This window comes from Carassius auratus, chromosome 7 (genome assembly GCF_003368295.1).
Source record: "Carassius auratus strain Wakin chromosome 7, ASM336829v1, whole genome shotgun sequence".
Taxonomy (NCBI): domain Eukaryota; kingdom Metazoa; phylum Chordata; class Actinopteri; order Cypriniformes; family Cyprinidae; genus Carassius; species Carassius auratus.
Window position 1 is genome coordinate 6,977,403 of NC_039249.1, and position 26,533 is coordinate 7,003,935.

The window sequence follows — 26,533 nt, forward strand, 5'->3', positions numbered from 1 at the left end:
TCACCAGGACGCAGCAAACAGGAGTTGCCGGGGAAACGGGACGCTTAGTACAGGACTAACGCTAGTGAAGGAGTGTTAAGTGAGGGAAATTTACCGATTTCCTCAACAACAACAAAAACGAAGAAAATGACGCGTCTCTGTATCTGTGAGATGTGCAGCTGTGGGTAAGAGTATTTTTAAGAGTGTTTGTTTGTTTTGTATTAATATTGAAGCACGAGAAGGAGTTTTGAATAATTGATGGGTGAATGCTAGAACGAATATCAAGTTACGTAACTTAATGGAAAACAAATTCAGAAAACAAACCTTGTTGGACATAATTTAATAGTGCTGCGTCTTGGTGATAAGTTTATGTCTTCTCAAAAGGATACTTTTATTTTAAATGGCTCCTCTGTCTTAAATGCTTCTCATTATCTTCAGCCGCCACCGATGTAAACACCAGCCCACGGCCCTGTACAAGAAAGGCAGCAAGACTAATGTGTTGTCAGAGTACTCAGAGAAGTATCCTGCCTATAAAGGGCACATGCGGCCGAAGAGCACCAAGCCCCAACTGCAGTATAAAGCTCATCAGGGTACGATGGAAGGAACAACCACCTTCAGGTACATTAATGGCTAATCTTAAATCAGATCATTTACACAGTTTGATACATCTACTCACTAGGATTCGATAATTGTATTTTACATGCACACTAGATTTTAGAATGGCTCCTCTATGTCTTTCTATAGGCCTCATATAATCTGTTTTGTTTTCTCATTTTCTCAGGACAGACTATGTCCCATATGTGGTCACCAGTCGCCCTGAGAAGCAGCAGGCCAAATACAAGCCCAAGCCTGGAGAGATTGACTTAGGAACAACCTATAAACATGACTTCAACCCATATGAAGTGCAACCATTTGTTCCTTCACGTCCGAAAGAGAGAGAACATACCACAAATGCAAAACTGGACACCATACCCACCTATAAAGGTAATGACAATCTAAGTCAATTAGGTCATGTGATTCTTTCTGAGCATGCAGTTTCAGAATACATACACAAAACAACTGGAACTTATCTAGGGATCTGCTGTTACTTATGTTAAATCAAGAATTGTTTTAATTTAAAAGAATTTATACACAGCAACTTATAAGGAACATCATAAACACTAGTGTTCAACAATTTGGGGTGAATAAGATTTTATATTTTTTATTATTTTTAAAGAAATTAACACTTTAATTATTTAAAGATGCATTACATTTATCAAAAGTGACATTAAAGACTTTGCTGTTTGTTTGGGATTTCTATTTGTCAAAGAATCCCAGAAAAAAAAAAACACACAAAAATAACAGTTAATAAGAAGAAACGTTTGTTGAGCAGCAGATCAGCATATTAGAATGATGTCTGAAGGATCATGTGACACCGAAGACTGTAATGATGCTGAAAATCACACCACATTTGCAATTTGCACCACAATTCCATTTCAAATTCTATTCAAATGGAAATCAGTTCTTTTAAATTGTAATAATATTTCACAACTACTGTATTTTGATCAAAACAAATGTAGCCTTGGTGGGCATTGAAGATTTATTTTAAAAACATTAAAAAAATCTTACCGACCCCAAACATACAGTATGACTGACAATATTTTCAGTACACGGTACAAAAGATGAAATGAATAAAAAAGCAGTTATTACAGTAAATGCCTTTGTTTGTAAGTAAAAGTTTTGTGTGATGTTTTTAAAGAGGATTTTCGTCAGTGGGAGATCAGCAGACGGGAGTTGACTAAGCCTGACACACCATATCAACCCCCTGTTACAAAGTTTGGGAATTCCACGACATTCCAGGATGATTTCATCCACCGAGGCCTAGTGCCACGGGAGAGCTACAAGCCCCCAAATATAGCCAGGCTATCCGATGCTCCTTTCGAAAACATGACCAGCAGCAAGCTCTCATACGTTCCACACACTCTAGAAGCCCGGTACATTAAACCGCCAGTAAAATACAAACCCAACAGCCAACCTTTCCAGGACCTCACCACCCATCGACAAGACTTTCAAGGCCTACCGAGTCAGCCGACCAAAAGCTGCAAACCTGAGCTGCTCAAAGTGGCCTCCAACAAGCCTTTCGAGGGCAGCACGGAATTCCGTGACCATTTCCAGCAGTGGCCCGTATCCCTCCGGCAGGTGAGGAAGTCAGTGGAGTACATGAGTCCAACAGAGCACATGGACCTGACTACCACCTCACACACAGACTACATCAAGCACCAAATCCAGCCCTTCCTTTCAGTCAAACCCTTCTCACTTCCCACTAAGTCCTCTGAGCCCTTTCAGGGCAGCACCACCATGAGAGATGACTTCCAGCCGTGGGCGGCTCCCCGTCAAAGTATGATCCGGAAACAAGAAGAAATCCAGCGAGCCAGCGGGAAAATGGAAGATCTGACCACCTTCAGGGCTCATTTCATTCAGCATGAAGCACAGCCTAGTTTCAGCTTCAAGCCCCAAAACGCACCACTGCGGACCGATGCTCCCCTACAGAACGACACCGTGTACCGCACGGAGTTCACACCCAAGAAGATCAGCGTGTGTCCTGCCAGTCTTGAGTCTCCGCCGGGGTTTGTTTTCGATAATTACGATGATCGAGGCCACCGCTTCTTCCGCAAGACGACATCTGCTGACAAGATTGAGACGCCCAAGGAAATGGTCTTGACATCTTAAGAAAGTCATCATGTTGTTTCTATAAAAGGAAACTAGCAAACAATATGATCTCTCTGAATTATTGTAATCCTACGGGGAATCGTAATGAATTACGATTAAAGGTCAGTGGGTTAAACTATCTTTCATAAAACATTAATTATGCATTCATCACAGGAATAAAATAGATTTTAAAATGTACTGAAATAGAAAGTAGTTGTTTTAAATTGTAATAATATTTCACAATATTACTTTATTTTTTTATCAAACAAATGTGTTTTTTTTTTTAAACAACAGATTAGTTAACCACATAAAACATGCTTTTTGCAATCACAATAATTGATTGTTTTAACCACAAAATAGAATACAAAGATCAATAATTCTAAACTGATTGGTAAAACTGTATTTATTTATTTTTTTATCACATAGACTGTTTGCAATATTGACATGTACAGAACCAGAACTGGCACTTCCTTAACCGAGTCATGTAGCGGCACTTTCTCCACATACTGTAGCAATAAAATGCAATGGATTAAATTGATGGATAAATTCAGTGAGTGGCTTATGTACAACATTTGTTCATGTACTTAAAATGCATGCATAAAGGCCAGTAGGAAACCGTTATATTAGAGATATGGATAATTCACTTCAAGTGCTATAAGTACGTAGGTCTGTGTTGGGTTTAATTTAAAATATGGATTATAAAGACAAACTAAACCAAGTAAGAAAATAAAATCCAAACTTTCTACACTCAATGTACAATATTGCACTTAAAAACACATTATATACAAGACATATTTTACAATGCAGCACATTGGTTGAACACAAAACATACACCTAAAAGACGGCTGGAGAAATGGTACTTTTATGGCACATGCCATTTCAATCAGTCAACGGGTTTTCTGTCATACATTCTACGTCCATATTAAAACATCGTTATTTAATATTAGAGTCAACGTGAAAACAAAATGGTTTACTTATTTAAAACATGCTAATGTGTTTGTCTTTGAAATGTTTATCAAAATAAACTTTAGCTCACTTCCACCAAACGTTCATTGTGACTTTTTATATCCAACAATTCAGAAAAAAAAAACACTTATTATTATTTTGTGATATAAACTCAAATTTGGAAAATAAAACTCTTGTTGTGAGTTTACAATTCTGAAAACAGAAAAAAAAAGTCAAAATGTGTGTGAGTTATTAATTATTATTGATATGTGAGTTTTAATTATTATTCCTTGATAGACACAATATTCCAGATAATGTTTTTTTTTTCTTCTCACAATTGTGAGGTTATATTTCACAATTCAGACTTTTCTTCTTATAATTACTAGTTTTTACTTCGCAATTCTGACTTTTTCCTCAGAATTGTGAGATATATACTCAGATTTGATATTCGAAAAAAAAACAAAAAAACTACTTTGTATGATATAAATGAGTAAAAAAAAAAAGTCAGAATAACGGTTTTATTTTTCATTCCATGATGGAAATAAACTTCCACTAAACTTGCTTCCCTCTGAAAATATTTCCCTTTATGGCAGGCATCACAAATCTTTCTTACTCCTCTGACTCCTCCCCTCTGACCACCTGATTCCATTTACAAGCCAATCAAATCCTAATAAATACAATTACGCCCCGCCCCACATTTTTATTGTTGAATTTATTTTTGCTCGCCTCTGAAGCAATCAGATTAGAGTAGTAAAATGGGTTGAGACAGCATTTCATGTTGACTTCAAGGTAGCACTGACTTAAAAAAAAAAAAGAAAAAAAAGAATGAATGAATGTCTCTCTTAATACTCCAAGCTGTGTACTACTGATATTATTAGTACACCCAAGAGGCCTTTCTATTTCCTTCACATTGGTGAATGGTCCGATAAGATTTGTCCTCTCATGTAAAAATCTTAAATTAATATACGTTATATCATTTTCAGGGCAAGATAAAATGAGATGTGCAGAGAAAGCTGGCGAAGAGAGAAGTTTCAAATCTCATCAAGTGATTTCCTCTTTGTTCTTCTGATGATTGTGGGAAAGCATCCAGTGAAGTGTAGTCCAGATATCGTTTAGTCCATATACTCCAGGTGTCCTTTTTGTTTGTACGATTTAACAATATTCTGTGTTAGGAGAGAGAATCAGGGCTTGTCTGTTGGTTTGGTCTCTGGTGGTCACTAGGTGGCGCTGGTGTCCTGTGAGCAGGTCTGGCAGCAGCGTTGCCGATACAGATCCACGGAGCAAAGGTTGAGTTGTTTGACCACGGGACAGTAGTGGGTTCTGTCCTTACACTCACCTACAGAAGCACAAAAGAAAACAAACCTTTTTCAAAATATACGTCTGGAAATCATACTTTTCAAAAGCACAGTCCACTCATTAATTGGCAAACAAATGCAAATTTTAATTAAAGATTAAAATACAGACAAATAGTCAGAGAATAGAAGCTATTTACATAAATGAGTTCGTAAACAACAACATTTAAATATGCTTCCGAAAGCAATGAACTAGATTAACTCGGAATTAATTATCTAGTTAAATAAAAAAAAATATGTAAATATGAAAATTAATAATTATGAAAGTGTTGAGTTTTCTGTTGGTCTTTCTGAATAATAAATAAATAATAAAGCATAATATTATTATAACTATTATGCTTTATTATTCATTGTTATTAATATATTTTCATATAGGTTAAATCAACTTATCCAATGACATTAATACACACAGAATCACGGGGAACCAGAAATGTTAATTCATTCACATTCATTTTGTCCTCCGCTACATTTCAAATTCAAGTTTGGTGAACTATGACCTGCAAAGGATCCAAACGTCACAGACTGACCTCAAGTCACAGAAAACTAAGCTGTGTTGCTGCTCACAGTATATTTTCACTTTTTTGTTTTTAGTCATTCATTTTTTCCTTAAAAAAAGAATCCTTCGAGTGTGATATCATATCCTGTTAACTGTGGTGTGATGCAACATGCCGTGCTCATAGTCTAGCGTGACCACGGTTTCACACTCTAAAAACAATATAAGTTCATTTATTGGTGTTGTTTTATTAAACATTTCTGCACGAGAAACAAGTCAAGCAACACAAAAAAAATGATGTTTCATTAAGTTTCACCACAGAAGAGTGAAGAACAAAAAGCAGACGTTTGGACCGACAGCATTTCAGAAATGACCGAGCTTTAAAAAAAAAAGAAAAAATGAAGAAAAACCTGCGAACGAGAGCAAGTCCTCTTGGGACGTTGTGATAACTTGGACTTCGAGAGTGACGGAACAAGCCAATATATTTGGCCCTCAGGTCGCTAATATTTTCCCTAATAAAACATGAACACTCTAAAGGTGGCGAACGAGGGCAAACGTTCACTGAACCATACAGATGCTCTGCTTTATAACAAGGTGTTTTAAGAGACTCACTGCCACAGGAAGTGATGTTGCAGTGTTGCCAGGTAGAAGGCCGCCGTTGCCAGGCGCAGTGCTGGTCAGGGAGGGTTTTCTTGTTCTGCCGATGGATGCATTCCACTCGACGGGACTGGAAGCCGCTGCCGCACGCCGCGGTACACGTCCTCCACGGGAACACCTTCCAGTGCACGTCACACATCTCAGACGAACAGTTCCTCATGGATGACGGCCTTAAAGGTGTTTGAGAACCAGACCATGAGAAAGAACAGGTTAACAGAGCTGTGGATGGGAGAATAAGTGAAGCTAAATACTGCATAACAAGTCTGGCACCTTTCTTTCGGGTCGCAGGTTTTGGACGTGGAGTTGCTGAAGTGTCTGCACGAGACGCTTCTGCTCTGTGTGGCCACCGCAGGCCCCAGACATCGACCTGTGCACTGTGAACACGCATTACCATCACTGTAAATATGATGAGGACGCAGCTGCTCTGATACTAAACAGGCATTAGCTACAGTATGTAAAAGTGATTATGTGTATCTGGCAAATAACATGAATGTTATATGATGGAAGTACATATTTTTAGATTCTGTAACTGGTCAGTATTTTACTTTACTTTTGACATTTTGCACGAATCATTAAGTTATTATTAACTATTCAAATCTGAATACAATATTATAGCATATGAATATATAAAAACTTTTACTATACTATTAAAATATTTAAGTATCCTAATTTGCTTTCCTACGGAGCCCCGCACATGACATGCAAGAAGAAATAGTGGGCTAAATTGTGCGCACGATTTACTAATTCGTTCCCTCAATGTACTAAAACATGTGCACGATTACCATTGCATCCCTCGATTTACTATTGCGTCCCTCGATTTACTATTTCTTTCATTTGATTTATAAATTGTGTGCATGATTTACTAATTCGTTCCCTCGATTTGCTAAATCGTGCACACGATTTAGCAAACCGAGGGAACACAATAGTAATCGTGCGCAAGTTTTAGTACATTAAAGCAACAAATTGGTAAATCGTGCACACAACTTATTTATTTTCTCTTGCATGTCATGTGCGGGGCTCCGTACTTTCCTAATATGTCACAATACAATAAATTCCCAGTGGGGGAATACAAATTTTTATGAATTTGTATTATTCCGTCTTCAAAAAATCCATAGTGACAATCATTTACAAACAACAAATATTCAGAAAGGATTCATTGACAAATATTTTTTACATTTGAGATTGATTGGACTAAAAAAGTGTTTTCTGAAGGACCATGTCACATAACATTACATTAATATTAATATTGATATTACTCAATATGGTATAAATATTGAGTGATATTAATATTAAATCTATCTGTCTGTCTATCTATAAATATTTGATCAATTTAGTTGATGAAAAGTATAGTAAAAACAGTAATATTGTAAAATATTAATATAGTTAGGCATGGTCTTAACAGTAAATCCACAGAATATAAAATAACTATAATTGTTGACCATAATATGTTTTCAACAGTTACCATCTGTATCAATATCTACAATATCTGCTATATTGGCAATAGATAATTGGCCTGACTAATATACTGATCTATCACTAATTATATACATTATTTTATCCCATCGCTCCACATTAAAGAGGTTAAAATGAAGGTAAATGTGGCAGTAAACATACCTTTCCCCAGGGGCCGGTGAGCCACTCCACACACGCGTATGAGCTGCACTGTTCCCTGTCTTCTGGCCGACGAGATCCTTCACACGCTGAGCTGGACAAAACCCTCACGCTCCCAGAGGCCTCCACCTGCTGACAGGAGACCCGCCTCTCTCTGAAGCCCCGCCCACAGGAACTGGAGCATCTGGACCACACTGTTGACACCCAACTGACCGATAAAGCAAAAACAGTCAGGAGAGCTTCAGAATGATTTAAAAAGCTCATGTGATAATACAATATAAAAATACTGCAAAATCAACCAGAAATTTTCAGCATGAATGAAATATACAGATGACCTATATATTTTTATTATATGTGCAGTATGAAACAAAGCACACTGTATAAGTTTATCCCACAATGCATTGCACTCAACTTGACCTTCCAGTTCCAGTGTGATTGATGAGCCAGAAGTCACGATTTCACATCTGTTTCTTAATCAGACTGCCAAAAAATATAGATCATAACTGTATGCTATCCACTGAATAAACATAATGAGGCCATGTGATAATGTAGCATACTCCTGTTTGGTGTTATCTTTGTACTATACGGTAGAAATGCTCAAAAGTTTGGGTTGGTAAGATTCTTTTTTTTTTTTTTTTTTTTTTTTTTATGAAAGAAGTATCAATAAGGCTGCATCTATTTGATTAAAAAATACTGGTAAATAGTGAAAAGTTATTAGAATTCAAAACAACTAATTTCTATTTTAATCTATTTTAAAATGTAATTTATTCCTGTGATCAAAGCTGAATTTTCAGCATCATTACATTACATGATCCTTCAGAAATCATTCTGATATGCTGATTTGCTGCTAAAGAAATTTTTTTTTATTATTATTATTAGCAGTGTTGAAACCTGTTGTCAGAAGTTTAAAAATATATATATTACAATTAAAATGCACATTTTGTTTTTCAATTACAATTCCATTTAATGCTGCAAAAAATTACATGCTTTAGCTGTAAAAACATCATGGACGGTGGAAAAAAAATTAAGTTAAATGTAATTTGAATCATTACAGTACATGATTTATCTTCACACCTGAAGCATCGTATCATAGATTTAACCTTTATCTAGCTGCATATTACCAATTTTCTTTGCACTCACCCAGTTAAACACCCCCTAACAAACCTCAAACTTCTAGCTAACTCTGGATATGTGCCATTCCAAACCGACAAGAATATATATCTCTATACATTTCAACAATGGATACGTATGGCTGGATATATTTGGTTTTTCAAAAAGCCCAGCTTGTAACCCAGTCACTGGGGAGCTGGGAGCCTCTGCAGGGCATTTGGGGTTGTGTTAGAGAGCAAGAAGCAGTAACAAAGACACGCTTTGTGAGAGGATCTCCCGCTGACGGCTCTGAACTGACGCTAAACGTTTTCACAGAGCCATATGATTCATGCGCTGAGTCCAGACGCATGGCAATAATCAGATGATGTTTTTGGCATGGACGTTCAGAAGTCGGAGAGTGTTCGTGTGCACTATCTATCCTGTGTTATCCGAGAAACCCTGAAACCCTCAATCAATCAGCACACCATGTGAAACGTGGACTATGCTAATGATTCTAGAATATTTTTCTCCTGCTTACTTTTATATGAAAGAGTGGAAATACAGTACATGCTAATATCATTCAGTTCACTAAACTGCTTATTTAAAGGCAAAATTTAGCTTTTTCATTTTATTTTTGTGCTTAAAAAAAAGCTAATATCATTAACTTGCAAAATTCTAATGTAACCAAAATGAAATGTTCAAAAATAACACAATCTCTTTACAGAAGGGAAAATGACATGTGACAAATAAACTAACTCTATTATGGCTCTTGTGCATGAAGTGAAATTGAAAGAAAGGTGTCTAATGTGCCATTGCATTTAGATCTGCTCATGTTGCATCAGCATTCTAACCAATCAAACACGTTTGTCTTGAGATTGAGTTCTCTTGATCTTATAATGCAGTGGCCAATCACAAGTGATTAGAATGTTTTTTTTTAACTCATGCTAGACTAAAATCAATGACCACTTTAGTGATGGGGAACATTCTAGTTTAAAGAAATATTGTATTTTTAATGCTATTAAAATAATGTGAAGTCTTGACTTTTGTGAATTCCTAAATGCTTGTTATCTTGCTTTGTCTATAAAAAATATGGCAATCCATTTCCACAAACACACATTTTTTATTATTATTATATTAATCAACATAATTAAAAATTCAAGAGCAATAATCTGCACTGATTTCTGTCATAATATTGCATTACCATTATAAAGAAGAAAGAAAGAAAGAGAGAAAGAAAGAAAGAATGAAAGAAAGAAAAGCTGGTAATCTTCTACCATTATCTAGTACAGAGTATATATATATATATATATATATATATATATATATATATATATATACATATATACATATATATATATATATATATATATATATATATATATATATATATATATATATATATACATATATATATATATATATATATATATATATACATATATATACATATATATATATATATATATATATATATATATATATATATATAATTTTTTTTTTTTTATAGAAAATTTGTTTATATTAATATGTTACATGGCACCCTTTTTATCTGTTTTTACCAGTGTTTTTTTTTTATTTATTTTTTTTATACAGTTTATAATTTATATATTCATTTATATAACTTAAAATGCATGCATGCCACCTTTTAGCTGACTTACAAATGAGGACAATGGAAGCGATCAAAATCAACAAACAAGCAATGATATAAAAGTGCTATAACAAGTCTCAGTTACTGTAGCCTTACACAGTACACGTAGGGATTTTAAATAATATAATAAATAAATAAAAAACTGATAGAATAGATAAAGAATAGAGCAAGCTAGTGTTAGAGATCTTTTAATGTTTTAATGTTTTGTTAATTGTATAATAAATTAAAAGAAAACAGATAGCATACAAAAAGATTAGAAAGCTAGTTAGTTATTTTTTTCAGAATAGTGAGTGCTAAAGTTCAAATAGGAGAAAAAAAGTTCAAAGTTCAAATCTGATGTCGACCAATGATGTTGACAGAATGCTGTCTGTCAAATTAATTTAATTCAAATAATGTGTATATACAACTCAAAATGTAATATGAACAAAACGAATAGGAACATATTCACTGGTAAAGGTGAAGGGGAGTAGCTTGAAGATGTCATGTTTCAAAATCACTTGACATCACCCAACGTTCCTCTGGAGGCAAAACGTCCTCTTAGGCTTCGGCTATGGCTGTAGGGTTGTTGTGAAGGTAGGGGCGGATCATAGAGACTATGCCGTTTCTCGTTTGTTACTCTAGAGTAGACCAATTCACTTTATTGAGGCATACTGCCCCCATCTGGTATGGAATGTGGAGTACGACTAGATTTTTTTGCCAGACATGACAGATGACACCTTTAAAAAAAGGTCCTGGAAATCAAGCTATTAATTTCTGATCCTGGACATTAATATATTTTGTTTACAATATTTTTTTTAATTCCAAATGTTCTGTTTTCTCTGGATTGTGTCGAAATGGTAAAACCCCACAGGGTTTTCTCCGGCCAGACCAGTGCACTGACAAAAAGAAGCTCTTTTACACTGACAGCTGATATCTGCTCTTCTCCGGCCCCATTGGACTCATACAGTTTGATTCATGTGCTCCGTTGAGCGTCTGCACGGCCCCTGAAAAGACTGATGCTGGGAAGGCAATGATAGATGGGCTGTTTGATGGAGAGAGGCACTTTGGCTGGGAATCTGAGGACCGGGGTGCTGCTCGCAGTCAAATGCATCACAGCTCTCAGACTTGTTAAGGGTTCCGCTCTCTTTATATTAAAGTCTATAGAGAGATCCGTCAGCAGACGCTCGTTTATCAAAGACGGAGTGGCTGTCACTGTAACTGTCTTCTGAATCGCTAACGGTCAGAGAACAGGGCTAATTATACACTAGGTTTGATAGCACAACATGACAGTTTTTATGGATTTTTCACATTGCACCCAATCCTGATTGGTTTTGTCATCTTGACAAATGCTGCATATTATTTAAAGGAATAGTTCAGTTCAAAATGAAAATTAGCTGAAAGTGTATTCACTCTCAGGCCATCTAAGACAAGTTTGTTTCTTCATCAGAACACATTTGGAGAAATTCTGATTGCATTAGTATCACTTCCTCTCCAGTGAATGGGTGCCGTCAGAATGATAGTCCAAACAGCTGATAAAAAACATCACAATAATCCATAACATGACTCCAGTCTGTCCTGTCTTGTGAAGTGAAAAGCTGCTTGTTTGTAAGAATCAATCAGATTATTCATAATAGTGCTTTCTCCAGTGAAAAAGTCATCTTTTCTGAATCAGGAGAGAAATATGCACAGATCAAGCAGATTCGTTTAGATGCGAAAACAGTCCAAACAGTTCTAAACAAATATGTTGGTGGATTACGATTTGAGTGGACAACAGGGAATGGACTTTTTCACTGGAAGAAGCGTTATTATGTACGTGATGGTTAGATATAAGGCAAAATTTCTCCAAATCCATTTTTGGGTGAGCTATTTCTATAAGTATTTTTATTATTTGCTTAGAGAAGTGTACCTGGGAGGGCAGTCCACAAGGTTGCATGGCCGTGGTTGACTGATCGGTTTGGGAAGATGATGACAGACTGAATGAGGCATCTCTTGGCCCTCTGACGTCAGACATCGTACCTTCCTCATCTGAGTCCCTCTGTTGCCACAGGAAGTGCTGCATGTGCTCCACTCACCCAAACGCCACTCAAACTCTACACCCCACAAAAGACACAAAGAGAAATAGACATACAGTTATGATACACATACAGAGATGATATTAAAATTATTGGTGATAAAATAAGCTATTTATTTGTTGTTGTTGTTCTGTAGGCTTTGAATCATTGGAAAAAAAATTCAACTTTTTTTTTTCATTTATTTAGTCATTGTATGTATTTTATTGTATATAAATAGTACAGAATACCATATAATTTGAATATAGACCATTTCCTGATCATTTATAATACAACTCTAGACTATTTAAACTGATTAATTAATCTTTCCAAAGATTTATATTTGAAAATAAATAGTATTCTATTGGAACTGTATTTGGAATCAAAGAATCCTAAAAAAAAAAAAAAAAAAGTATCTCTGTTTCCACCAAAATACTAAGCAGCACAACTGTTTTCAACATTTATAAAAATTGTAATGTTTCTTCAGCAGCAAATCAGCATATTAGAAAGATATCTGGAGGATCATGTGACACTGAAGACTGGAGTAATGATGCTGAAAATGTTAGCTTTGATCACAGGAATAAACTAAATATATAAAGTATATATATATATTTAATTTATTCCTGTGATCAAAGCTAACATTTTCAGCATCATTACTCCAGTCTTCAGTGTTACATGATCCTATATATATATATATATATATATATATATATATATATATATATATATATACATATATACATACACACATAGAGAAAACAGTACTGTGTATCCAGACATGAATTTCTGTGAATTTTTATTATAAAGGACAAAACAGGTATGACATGAATCAATACCAGGGACACACTATTAGAGAAGCACCACTATTACTCAAGTGCTGCCAAATTGCCTGATTCAAAAGAGAGGTTATAGGGACCATTTACAAGCCCTTAAAGGTTTCTAGGAATCTGGGCTTGAATATCTACACAATCGTCTCTAGCTTTTAAAATTCCTGGCATTGTGTGGGAACTGAAAGGAAGACATGCAGCTTTAACAAGACACAAATGAGCTCCGAGCGCTTGGTTTTCTGCAAGACAGAACTGAAGTCCAATTCATGTCCAAACCTTCAACACGACGTCGACTTTTACTTTCCTGTCTATTCTGGGTGTTGAGTTTCATCAGTAGACTATGGCTATTCATCTCTTTTTATTTGCACTTTTTGCTGACTTTATGCATAGCACTTCTTTGTACTGCAGTACTTTATGCACTTCTTATGTACTGTCACATCACGCATATAACAACAATACAAAAACCCAATCACAAACAACAACATACATAAATGAATAAAGAACAAAACCGTGTATTACATAGATATTACAGTTGCATAGTGTACTTAGCTCTTAAATTCCTAGCATACTGTCTTTCAATCTAAAATACATAAAAACAATATATAGATATGATTTGGCAATTTTAGTGTAAAATCAGTATTGTTGCATGTTGCACACATGTTGGCGAATACAGCAGATCATCTGGTTATCCATACATGCATACTGTACACATGCACATTGCACATTGAATATGTATTTCCAAAACTAAAGAACACTTTAAGTTTTAAGAGTTTAATTCATTTCAGTTTGTTTGTATAGTGCTTTTTACGATACAAATCATTGCAAAGCAACTTTACAGAAAATTAAGTTTCTACAATATTTAGTAGTAACTTATAAGTGGTGACTGTCAGTTTATGTGCATATGACAGGAATTTTCAGAAAGATTATTACAAGACGTGGTCAACCAGATGATGTTTATTAGTTTATTCCCTCATATTGTTTTTATTCACACTAACCTTGTGAAAGCACATTAATCCAAGCTTTTATAGGCTTCTGGTTGTTGGTTTGTGTTTGGCACTCGTAGCGTCCGTCAAACGTCCATCCGTGCATCTTCATCTCCAGAACTCGTCCCCCCACCAGCATGCGGTAGCTCACGCCTGGACTCTGATTTAGGGTCTGGTTCTGATAAGACCACTTGATGGGCTTCCTGTGATTGGGGACCACCGGGCAACCTGAAGGGGGTTATGGGTGAATTTTAAAGGGTCTCCTCTCATTTGCATTTGACATTTATTGATTGAAGTGTGCAAAACATGCACTAAAAAGAGCATTTTAAGTCAATCAAATCTGAACTCCCACACACAGAAAAATAAGAATAAGGCTACAGCGGCTGTGCAGGTTGACAAAACACTACAGTTGACTCTAGGCCTTTATGTTTCTTCATGATTCATGTTCATGTCATAAAAAAAGCATCTCTTCACTGAAAAAAATATGTTTTTTTTAAATTATAATTTTTTAGTTGTTATGCAGGCAAAAAAATTTAAAAATCCTTGAAATAAGATACATTTACTCTGCAAAAGAAGTTAAAAACATGTGAATCTGCCAGTGTGGTAAAACAATAACAAAAAAGCATATACAGAAAAAGACACATCCTTCGAAAACTTGTCTTAAAATCTTACGCAGTGTCTTGAGTACTTTTAACAAAAACCATACAAGCATTTCAGTTACTTGAAATACCATAAAGATTAACTGAAATAAAATTTTATAAAGCAACATTTCTCATTTTCATTTAGTTTTTCAATGTAATAATATATCTAAAACTTAAATATTTTGCAAAAACTATATTAAAAATAAATATAAATAAAAATAAATAACACAAAAGACCCTATGGAAAACATTGCATTATGAATAAATTATCTTAATAATAAGAGTAATGATAATTAATACTACTACTACTACTAATAATAATACATTATTGTCACAAAGTGATTTTTAATTGAGAAAATTATTTGTGATAAACATTTTTTTTTTTATGTGTGTGTGAAAATACTTAGTATACAGTCCCATGAAACTACAAGACACAAGCCCTTTTACACGCAATAAAATTTCAATTTATTTAAGTAAGACTAATAATATGGTGTTTACATTTCCAAACAAGCTCATACACTCCTAAAAATAAAGGTTCTTTATTGGCATTGACCATTCCATTTCCATTCAACAAAAGGTTCTTTAGATTATAAAATGTTCTTCACACTAAGAAAACTTGTTTTTGGAGGGGATCCCAAAATAATTCTTCTACCATATTGCTGCAAATACCCCCTTCTGGAATCTTTATTTTTAAGAGTGTATCATTTAAGCAACATGAAAGTGCCATACCTATTCTCAAGGTATCTCCAGGTTTGACCGTGACGCTGGTGCCGATCACAGAGGCCATCAGAACCCTCTTCCTGTTCATCTCCTTTGAGCCCTGGTGCTCAGATTCACCCAAAGCTCCTCCTGGCATCAAGACAGCACTGTGTCACCAAACATCTCACCATCAAACGCAATCAACCAAAGCATTCCTACAGGTAGATTATTCCACTGATGGTGGAACAACCTCAAGTAGCTGAATTATTACTCCTAGTTAGAGCTTTTTCCCAATCAGCAGAGAGATCACAGCCTGTTTCGACCGTGCTGGAGACAGAAATAACCTCAATTAATGAAAAACAGCGGGAAGTCGTGTCATCTGGGGCCAAACAAGGCCTCCACTGCCTTCTGTTTGTGGCTTATAAGATCTCCAGAGACAAGCGGCTTCTACAAAGAAGGGAATATTTCTTGATTTCGCTGCAAAAATGGATTTTACCACCCCTGCGGTCTGTAGGTCTCACGTTATTTCTCAACAAGACGCGCCAAACGATGCCAATATCAATAAGCGACTCGCAAATCTCCCGCCGGGTTCGCTGACTTTGTGGGAACCCGAGCCAACCCACAGAGTGCGGTTCACTTAGCACCGAAACGCTGTCGTGCAAGGATTTCCTCGTCACCCGGAGAAGTGTGGACTGACATACGACTGCTATGGGAATCGCTACTCACCCGCCACACGCAGCAGGCTGGAGGCCACCGACTTTCCAATGCTGTTGGCAGCCACGCAGGAGTAGGTGCCGTAGTCTGGCGGTGTGAGGTTTCTCAGGAGCAGAGATCCGTCCGGGAGAGGACTAGCGCTGGCGCCTAGCGGACCCTCCTTGCGGTGCCAGCTCAGCGTTGGCCTCGGGACACCTGTTCAGAGACAAACGTCAGGTCACTCTCAATCAATCAGTTCACACTGGAGTCTACAGCTAGAAAGAATCACCGCTTTCTGAGAGTAGGGTACACTTTAGGTGTCCCATTACCTTTTAAATGTGTTTGAAGGACAAACTGTATGCTGTCAGAAATGTTAGATACTACATGAAGTATCATTTAAAATAAAAGGATAGTATTTTTAAACACATCAAAAATAAGCCCTTATAATGGTGATTTTGGTCTTGTCCACCTCATGTCTTTCTTGACTGTATAGAATATTATTATTTTTTTAATAATAATTTTAAAGTTAACAACAACAAATTAACATGTTACATTAAATATTTTATATATTTTATATATTTTATATATTTTATATATTTTATATATATTATATATATATATATATATATATATATATATATATATAATTTAAATTCAGAAAGCTGAAAATTTTTTCTCTAATTTCTCAATTTATTCACAAATTGTACTGTTGACTGCATTTGTTAAACTCAACAATGTTGTGAAACTTAAATACTTTTCTATTATAAATATATATAAATGTATAGAAAATATATGGTGTAACCAACTATAAGCCACTATTATTATTATTATTATTATTATTATTAATAAAATTATTAATTTGTGTTTACTATTTGAAAATGTAAAAAGAATCTCAAAAACTGAGAAGTGCCAAAATTAGTAAAAAAAATAAAAATAAAAAATAGTTTGACCTTTTCCACTGGGTTTCACATTCAGTATTTTATGACCATTTGAAATATATATTTAGAGTTTCACACCCTATTTTGCACCCCATTCAAGAAAAGCTGGTCTGGACGCAGCTTTCCCAAAAACAAACCTAAGCTTTTGACAAATCACTGAACAAGTTCCCGTATTTAGGGGCAACTGCTATCGTGCCCTTAAAAGACTCATATGTCAACATCAAAGCCTGCGCCGAATAAATCAAACCACAGAAAATGTTGATTCAAAGAGCAGATCAGCAAGAGGCCAGCAGATTGCCACGAATTACTTGTACAAATGGGCACAATGAATGCAAATTGCCTCCCTCCAACCAGTTCCCATGGGACGCCCCCGCTGAAAATAATGAGCAGCACATGGATTGGAGTCTGAGTTTTATGGTCCCCCATTCTGCCGAATGGAGACATTAGTACTGACATACGGCCGTTAGTCTGAGAGCCAATGAATAGACACACTCTTAGGAATGGAAAATCACATCAGAGGCCTTGAGGTGTGTGTGTGTGTGCATCAAGCGCACACGTGGGCATTGACACACTCTGGCACCAGTAAACAGTCAGGCATTCCTGCAATGATGGCAGAAAGTGGTGTTGTTAAGATGTAGGTAGGATTAATAGTGGCCGCCGCAGTGACCTCTGCTCTCCAGGAGAGGGAATTTCCACTGGGAGGAAAAACGTACACAGGAACAATAACTGTATGATGATGAAGAAAAAAATGGAACATTAAAAGAAGATATATTACATACAAAATGTTTATCTCTAAGTGCTGACCGCCTACTGACTGCAGACTCGTACAAACACGCGCTCTGTTCCAATACACATTAGAAGTGCTCCGAGTCGAACTCATTTCAAAACTACTTCCTTCTTTGGCGTTTTACCAGTCAGAGAGATCGAAAGGTAGTAATTTGATGCCAGTGATGTCTGTTTTTATTATTATTGTTGCTATTTTCACTACTCCTTTTCTAATACATTTTCTCACTATTGCTATTATTTTTTGAATTAGGTTTTGCATTAATTAATGTTAAGCAAATTGGCCAACTTATGTTTAACAGTGCTATTTGAAATAAACTGACATCTGGCTACAATGTTAAAATAAAATGAAAAAAATATAAAATATATATAAAATAAAATAAAATAAAATACTTTATTAATGTTAATCACTAGAAAATAAAAGAATCAGAAAATCAAATGCTTTCTTTTCTTTCTTCTGTTCCAATATCGGGCTATATAAATGATAAAAACTATAAAATGAACAGAAAAATGAAATAGTGCAATAACATTTAGTATGACCATCTGATCTGATCACAAATCAATATTTTCTCACTATTTGTTGAATTAAAAATATAAATACAATTATATTTGAAATGATTTCAATACTGAAGAGTATTAATACAATTGTTCAGATTTACTTAAAGAAAGAGGGATGTACTTTTAGCATCATGCAAATGTTAAAATCTACTAAACTAAATGTCCTCCTGTGTGCTTTGCACTTCTTATATAATGCACACAGTATCTGCCTATGTAGAGTGCTCCAAAATCACATCCAAAATCCCGTTTGAGGTTACATAGAAGCTTTCTATGTAGGCCGCTCACTAGATTCTAGAACGGATCTACTGTTAATGACCTGCATGATAAGCAGACTGAATTCTGCTCTGTAATGACATGACCTGGATCAGACATTCGCTGTATCCTGGTGTGTGTGTCCTCTAACAACACATCTCTCCACACCATCAGCTTAACCACTCAATTACAGTATATTCTTACATCATTACCCATAATGCACTGCTCCGTGCCTGCCTATGCCGGCCTTTCTGTCGAAGCCAACTGGACGCGTTCTTTAAATCCTGTTTAGTCATCTCAGGGAATCAGATGGCGATGAAAGCACGAGAGAACAGCTGACACTCTGCATCAACCAAATCACTAGATAAACAAGTCTACATATACTGCGACAGTGAGTGAAGACAGACACAGCAACCACAGGGACAAATAAATGCAAATAAAAAGGAAGTGAAAGGGGGAATAGTGTCCAGTTTGGGAAGCTTGAAGGGCACAAAAGTAATGTATCTCAATTCAAGATTTCATTGAACAATTAGGCCATTAAACAACAATAGAGCGACAGGAGCCCTGTTTTTCTACAGTAGATTGGCGTTTGTAAATGACGCGGCGCGGCATAAATCCCATCGAAGGGCCCCGCATCCTGAACGCCTGTTGACTTTACAAACCATTTCTGTCCAATTAGCCGAATCTTTCACCAAAACCACATGGACAAGAGCTGTTAAGCATGGGATATGCACACATCAAGTGATGTATCTTGATAATTTGAAGAATCTGGACATTGTGGCAACTGGTAATAACGAAAAGAGGTTGAGAATGTGAAAATACACATTAAAGCCATAGAATGGGGGTGTGTCAGATACATTTTTTTTTTTAGCATTTTTGTTGCCAAATCTCACTAGTTATAGAATGTGATACAATGCATTTTGTATTTATGTTTTATGGGTGAATCTCAAAATATAAATGTAAGGTCATATTTAACCCTAAAATGACAAATTCATATATTTTTTAATTATTTATGTTAAATATAATAAAATATAATATAATATAATATAATATAATATAATATAATATAATATAATATAATATAATATAATATAATATAATGCTAAATCAGGTTAGAACATTATGTGAGACTAAGCACGGGTATTTATTACACTGGTGTTTATTATTTATTGATTAATTATGCTTCACATTTTTATGACATTATATAATGATTTTAATTTTTTTATTTTTTATATGCAAAATACAATTTCCTATTTTTCTTTCGATTGTGACATTTCATAATTCTGGAGATGCAGCTGTAAACCATCCCATACCTTTGACGGGGCACTCGAGGGTGAGGTTGGCACCCAAACGGACACTTATAACCCCTCCAACCACCACCTTCAGACTGCTGCTCTTCAGATCTGACGTGTTTCCCTGCAAGGCAGCGATCGTGGGAGTTTCTGTTTATGAAGAAACAAAAACCATCCGCTCACATTATATACAAAACAGTCATTACAGAGAGCAACCGTGTGTGATGTCTCACCAGCCAGCAGAACTAGTGTTGTCTCTGAATCAGAGCCCAAGTCATTGGTGACGGTGCATCTGTAGATTCCCACATCACTGGCGCCAGGGCTGAGGATGTGTACTTCTCCCCCGCTGTCCCACGATACCCTGGGGAGGGCAAGAGAGACACGTCCAATCAGCTGTAGAGTTCAGGGAACACCATTTCATTGCATTTGCCATACTCACGCATGTAGCATTAAATTCCCCTATGTAATGAAAAATAAGGTTTTAATGTTATTTAAATGTATATCTGGGGTTTTCAATGATTTCCATGAAATCCCATGAACTTGCAGTTTGAGGCTTTTCATATCATGAGCAATGCGTCTTTACCTAAAGATGTTGAGTTTTAGAAGTTGTTTGTCTGAAATTGCAAATGTGAACATGGTTTGTGAACAACAACAACAACACATTATTAGCTGTTTGATGACATAGTCGAGCCAAAGGTGTGCGACAATTTAGAAAGTGAGACATAAAATCTACAACCAATCTGATACATGGGCGTAAACAAGCCATTTTGCTATTCCTTGCAATTGTGTAGCATTTAATACAGAAAGTGGAGCAGGTAGTTTGAGAGTGAAGGTGGGGCTAATTTGAATATTCATTACTCTGCGCATACTAAATGAGGTAAGGGTGTAGGGTTTTATTCAAGCCGTTTTAAGGCATGAAGAAATAATTTCACAAAAGAATATTAAAAATGTCATTTTGATTATAAAAGATGAGTTTTAACGGATAAAATTAGAGACTAGCTTTCTTAAACCGGTTTGTATCTGCAGGGCTAAAACCACAACTATTCCAGACTGAGGTGAGACCACAGGAGCTCAATGGCCTTTCAGTGAAAACACACACCATGATTGTGTCTTAATCAAGTCACACCCTCGGATCAGGTTGAGATCTGGTTCAATCTCTCATTTCCTGTGTATCAATCAGAGGTGTCCCCCAGGCTCTGCTACTCTTAGTTCTGGTTCACGTGATCTCCTGCAGCAATCAGGAGTCCCAGAAGAGCCAATCAGAGGCAGCGTGATGGACTCTCAGAGGTGTTTATGTACCTGATTAAAGTGTTTATTGTGCAGACGCCATTGTGCGTGTCTGGAGGGCTGCTCGGGGACTCCATCCGACACTTGTGAAAGACTAGTGGGCCTCCAGAGCCAAAGAAAAAAAAAGGTTTGGATTTGCAGGGATCCTACAACAGAATAACACTAGAGAAGGCATCAGCTTAATAGCTATTTTCTCAAAACTATGCTATCCATGATTTGTTTATACATTGTACTGAATTATTCAAAGCCACATTTACTAGTTCATGAATTCCGATCATCAAACCAATCAAAACCAAAGGTTAATAACTACTATATGATATGCCTAACAATTACCTTCCAGATCTAGTTTCTTCAGTTTATTTCATTGAAATATAATATATAAAATGTATTTATTATATATATATATATATATATATATATATAGAGAGAGAGAGAGAGAGAGAGAGAGAGAGAGAGAGAGATCTTTTGCTGATTTCTTTCAAACAAACACAAATACTGATACACAAACATAAACACACACACACACACACACACACACGTTTGTTTTTGTGAAAAATGGGGACACCCCATAGGCGTAATGGTTTTTATACTGTATAAAATGTATAATTCTATGGCCCTACACCTAACCCTAACCCTCACAGGAAACTTTGTGCATTTTTACTTTCTCAAAAAAAAACTCAGTCTGTATGATTTATAAGCATTTTGAAAAATGGGGACATGGGTTATGTCCTCATAAGTCACCCTCTCCTTGTAATACCTGTGTCATACCCATGTCATTATACAGAGTTGTGTCCTGATATGTCACAAAAACGTACACACAGGTGCGCACACACACACACACACAGACACACACACACCACAATGTGTACTATTTGAAAAGTACTGTTTATAAGAAACACAAAGTTGTTGCCAATGTGAACAATTCAAAATCAATCATTTCTAAGGCTTGATTTCAGTGAGGATGCTGCCTTAGAATACAGACACAGCATGGAAGCTCCCTATGTTCTGGAAGAGAAACAGAGTGATTAAGAAAGTCAGAATGGTTTAGAAAGCTCCAGGGTGCAGTGAGCTCTCCGTCTACTCCCACCCAAAGCCACAAAGGGACGCCGGCACAAAATGTGCATTGTATCCCATTCAGCACACACCTCATGAAAGCCCACTCGTTCAGAGCCACTAATAAAAACACAGCAGCTGAGTCATGTCTGAAGTATCCAACTCATAGAAAAGATATCATCTAAAGTGTGATGGCACGTCTGGAGCGATTCAAATGTGTGCAGAAAATCAGCCTCGGGACAATGGCAGCATTGTTTCCACAATCACAAACATTATCCTACTGTACACTTTCATGCCAAATTTAATGAACAAAATAATGATTTTTGAGACATCTTTGGGAAAATTTGAGTTTCAGCTGCATACTGTAGAAATTTAAATAGATTTATTTACTAGCTCTAAGTGAAAAGAGTCATCCCCTAAAAACTCTATATGTGACCCTGGACCACAAACCAAAAGGGTCATAAGGGTCCACTTTTTCTAAATTGTTTTCGGAAAGTTGAATAAATACGCTTTCCATTGATGTATGGTTTGTTAAGATAGGACAATATTTGGCCGAGATACATCTATTTGAAAATCTGGAATCTGAGGTTGCAAAAAAATCTAAACATTGAGAAAATCACCTTTAAAGTTTTCCAAATGAAGTTCTTAGCAATGCATATTGCTAATCAAAAATTAAGTTTGAAATATTTACAGAAGGAAATGTACAGAATATCTTCATGGAACATGATCTTTACTTAATATCCTAATGATTTTTGGTATAAAAGAAAAATATTTTTATCCATACAATGTATTGTTGGCTATTGCTACAAATATACCCCAGTGGTTTGGTGCTCCAGGGTCACATATGATATGGTTTGGATGATTTTTTCACTTATGGTGGAAATTATAAAGATGTTTGCTTAAATTAGCACATCTCTTCTCATCAGAACATAAAAAATCAGGTTAAACTCTAAAGTTTAATACTTAAAGTTACAGTTTTGTTTAAAGCACTAACCCTACTGTATAGGCAATAGTAATTAGTAATTCTCAGTCTTCTGTTACGAGACGGAGCACAAACTGCAATGGTTTGAGTGTGAAATCCTGTTCACAGCTCTAGGTGCAATGCTACCTTGTTAGGATCTGATTTAGAGCATCGCAGCGGCGCCAAGACACATCTGAATGAAAGAGCGGGAAAGGGTGAGACTTCACACAGCTTTAGAGTCCGTGAACGTCAATCAGCTCGCCAGTGTTTTGCTTCACTTTTGGCCAAAAATAAGAAGCGCTATGTAAGCGCCACAGCAGAGCCGCAGATGGGAGGAGAATGCAGATCTACAGCGACACACAGACCCGTGCTTCTCCAGCGAGGCTGTCATTGCACGTTTCATTTGAAATCACTTCTTTTCAGGTCACCTCAAAAGTGTTGGATGTTCCCAGTTTAACCACAACAACATGAAAAGAAGAAAACTTTGTCAAATTTATTACTGAAATACCACACACTGTTTTAATGTGTATATGTGACCTGATATGCTGCTTGATTTTTGTGGATTTATTTATTTATTTTAACTTTTGAATTGATTGCCGGTTTTCTTGATTAAAAGTAAATACTGTAAATAAGCATATGTGCATGTATTTATTTTTATTCATTTCACTCCAAACTTCTGAACAATACTGTACATAATTGAAATAAATAATATTAATAATTAAAATGCTATCAAATTGTTGCCTTCACAAATTGTCAAGAATGAAAAATCTTGACAGACAAACGGATAGACAGACAGATTTTGCTTCTTCCCACAAATGCAAAAAAAATGTACAAAATATAAAACCCAGACACACTGTAATTTGGAACAATTTCCGTATAGCGAGACATGTTTAAAATATCCCCAATACCTGCAGTGAGAGAAGAATAACATGCTCTAACTGTAAATATTACTCTGTAGGAGCGGAATGCATTCATTCTGGGTTGGCACTGGGCTGGCATGAGTTGGCAGTGACGTTATATTTGGTTTTGGAGTCAAGTGGCATTGAATAGCAGTGTTTTGATGGCAGCAGTGATGCAGTAGAGACCGCACACAAACACGGCTGTCAACAAAAGAGTGGGAGGCAAATGAATTGGCAGCTCTGAGCAATACTGTGGTCAAAATATCTGGGGTATAATAAATAAATAAAGTATTATAAAAGAATTGTGCATGATCCAAAAACATATTACGACAAAAATGGTTAAAGCTGAAAACAAGATCGTTCACCTCAGCTGAACTTCAGATTAAAATAATAATAATAATAAATAAATAAATAAATATCTGTCAAGGATCTAAAGATGATGTGGCATCAAAAATCATAGAAACAAGCATCAGTTAATAAAACCGAACGAATCGGTTTAATTCCAAATCCAATAAAATAAAACCTGATTCCAATAAAATCTGATAATGGATGTGACATGTGACGAAAATTTAGCATAAAACCAGCTGTCAAAATCAACATCTGCAGGGTAATTGTACAAAACGAGTCCCATTTGTGTCTTCCTTATGAAGTACATATGTTGAAAAAGGATTTTTAGCAATGATTAACTGATGTCAGTACAATACAATAACTTTATTTCACTTTTTATGTTTTTTTTTTCTAAAACAGCTGTTTCCAACTTAATGCTATATTAGTAAACATGCAAATATAATATAATATAATATAATATAATATAATATAATATAATATAATATAATATAATATAATATAATATAATATAATATTTTAATAGTGTTTATTTATTTATTTTCATCAGGTGAAAATCCTACATTTTCAGCCGTTCAAGGCTTTTGCAGTTGCTGGATATTTGCTTTTTCATATTATATTGTCTTTCTAAATGCCCTTTCGTCTTTCTGAAGGTAACTCAACATTTTACAAAGTGCTAGCATGAGATGGCACAATGCAATTAACACTTACTGTACATGCATTAGGTATCTCCTAAAATGTCTAAAATCTCAAACTGACTTCAGAATCACTTTGTCAAACTGAAAAAAAAAAGCCTGCAGTCATGTCAAAAGTGACCTCTGAAAGCTAAAGCGCTTCAATATTTCACGCTTCCCCTCAGGGCTGGTGGGTTTTCAAGCCAAGGCCGCGAGAAGAGGCCTGAACAATGTTTGCTCAGCCATGTCTCTTTCAGGTCCCATAGCGCACGCCAGGAAGAGGGGCAGACAATGTTTGGCGACTGTCTGGGTGGGGGCTATGTAAAGGACGTGAGCTGGACAAAGCTGAGTCAATGTTTTCAATGACGGTATTTAACAGTCAACAGTATAGAGCAGACGATTAGACCACAATGCGACCCTGGAGAACAAGTGAAAGAAGCCCAGCCAGTACTTCTGACCCCAACAGACCGCATAACGTGAGATCTGGGGTGCTCTGGAGGTGAATATTTGAGTGGGTTGGTGATTAACAGGCTTTTGGAATATGCGATTGCTCAATCAAGATCAGTCACGGCTGGACTCAGAGGTACACAGGGAGCCTTGTTTTCTATAAAGAGAGAAAAAATGGCTTTTCGGTGTTAAAGTTGAACTCTGATCGTTTCCAACATCATGTTCGTTGGACTAAAAGAACTGTGGTTGATAATAACCAAAAAAAAAAAAAAAAAAAATAGTAAAGTCATGTGAATTCCAGAAGATTTGTAATCAGACACTCTTCTGGTGTGTTAGAGTAAAAACGCCTATGCTGTTAGTAGTATTTTGAGCCACATAATGTGGGCACATTTAAAGGAATAGCTCACCTATAATTGATCATATTATTTTAGTAGAGCTCAAAGGGTGATATTTTGGAGAAAAGCATGAATATAAAAATTCAGGATGATATTTTTGAAAACTTAAATGTTGCCTTGGCAGCTAACTTAAAAATAAAATTATACCTAAAGTACTGAAATTACTAAAAATGGAAATAAAGAATTTATTAAGACTAATAAATAAATAAATACATTTACAAATGAACATAAAATGACTAAAACGAAAAAAAAAAAAAAGTAAAGATACTTTTAACAAAGAAGTTGAGGAAGTTAACAATGATAGAATTAATGTTTTCA

At 35.7% G+C, this 26,533-nt stretch overlaps 2 protein-coding genes across 2 annotated transcripts in view; one reads left to right on the top strand and one right to left on the bottom strand.

Moving 5' to 3' along the window:
* On the top strand, positions 1 to 4,115 carry LOC113105688 (stabilizer of axonemal microtubules 2-like). The gene is made up of 4 exons (XM_026266923.1): positions 1 to 164; positions 418 to 597; positions 761 to 963; positions 1,718 to 4,115. The coding sequence occupies exons 1-4, from the start codon at positions 127 to 129 to the stop codon at positions 2,686 to 2,688; spliced, it is 1,392 nt and encodes a 463-aa protein (XP_026122708.1). The 5' UTR covers positions 1 to 126; the 3' UTR covers positions 2,689 to 4,115.
* Positions 3,053 to 26,533, bottom strand: part of LOC113105686 (ADAMTS-like protein 3) — a 152,575-nt gene continuing 129,094 nt past the window's right edge. The window contains exons 22-31 of the mRNA XM_026266920.1: positions 20,388 to 20,515; positions 20,176 to 20,304; positions 16,365 to 16,547; positions 15,669 to 15,788; positions 14,312 to 14,527; positions 12,348 to 12,531; positions 7,729 to 7,933; positions 6,385 to 6,488; positions 6,070 to 6,284; positions 3,053 to 4,948 (exon numbers count right to left, since the gene is read on the bottom strand). Coding sequence (XP_026122705.1) covers positions 4,830 to 4,948; positions 6,070 to 6,284; positions 6,385 to 6,488; positions 7,729 to 7,933; positions 12,348 to 12,531; positions 14,312 to 14,527; positions 15,669 to 15,788; positions 16,365 to 16,547; positions 20,176 to 20,304; positions 20,388 to 20,515 — 1,603 coding nt within the window. The 3' untranslated portion in view covers positions 3,053 to 4,829. The remainder of the gene's footprint in view (positions 4,949 to 6,069; positions 6,285 to 6,384; positions 6,489 to 7,728; positions 7,934 to 12,347; positions 12,532 to 14,311; positions 14,528 to 15,668; positions 15,789 to 16,364; positions 16,548 to 20,175; positions 20,305 to 20,387; positions 20,516 to 26,533) is intronic.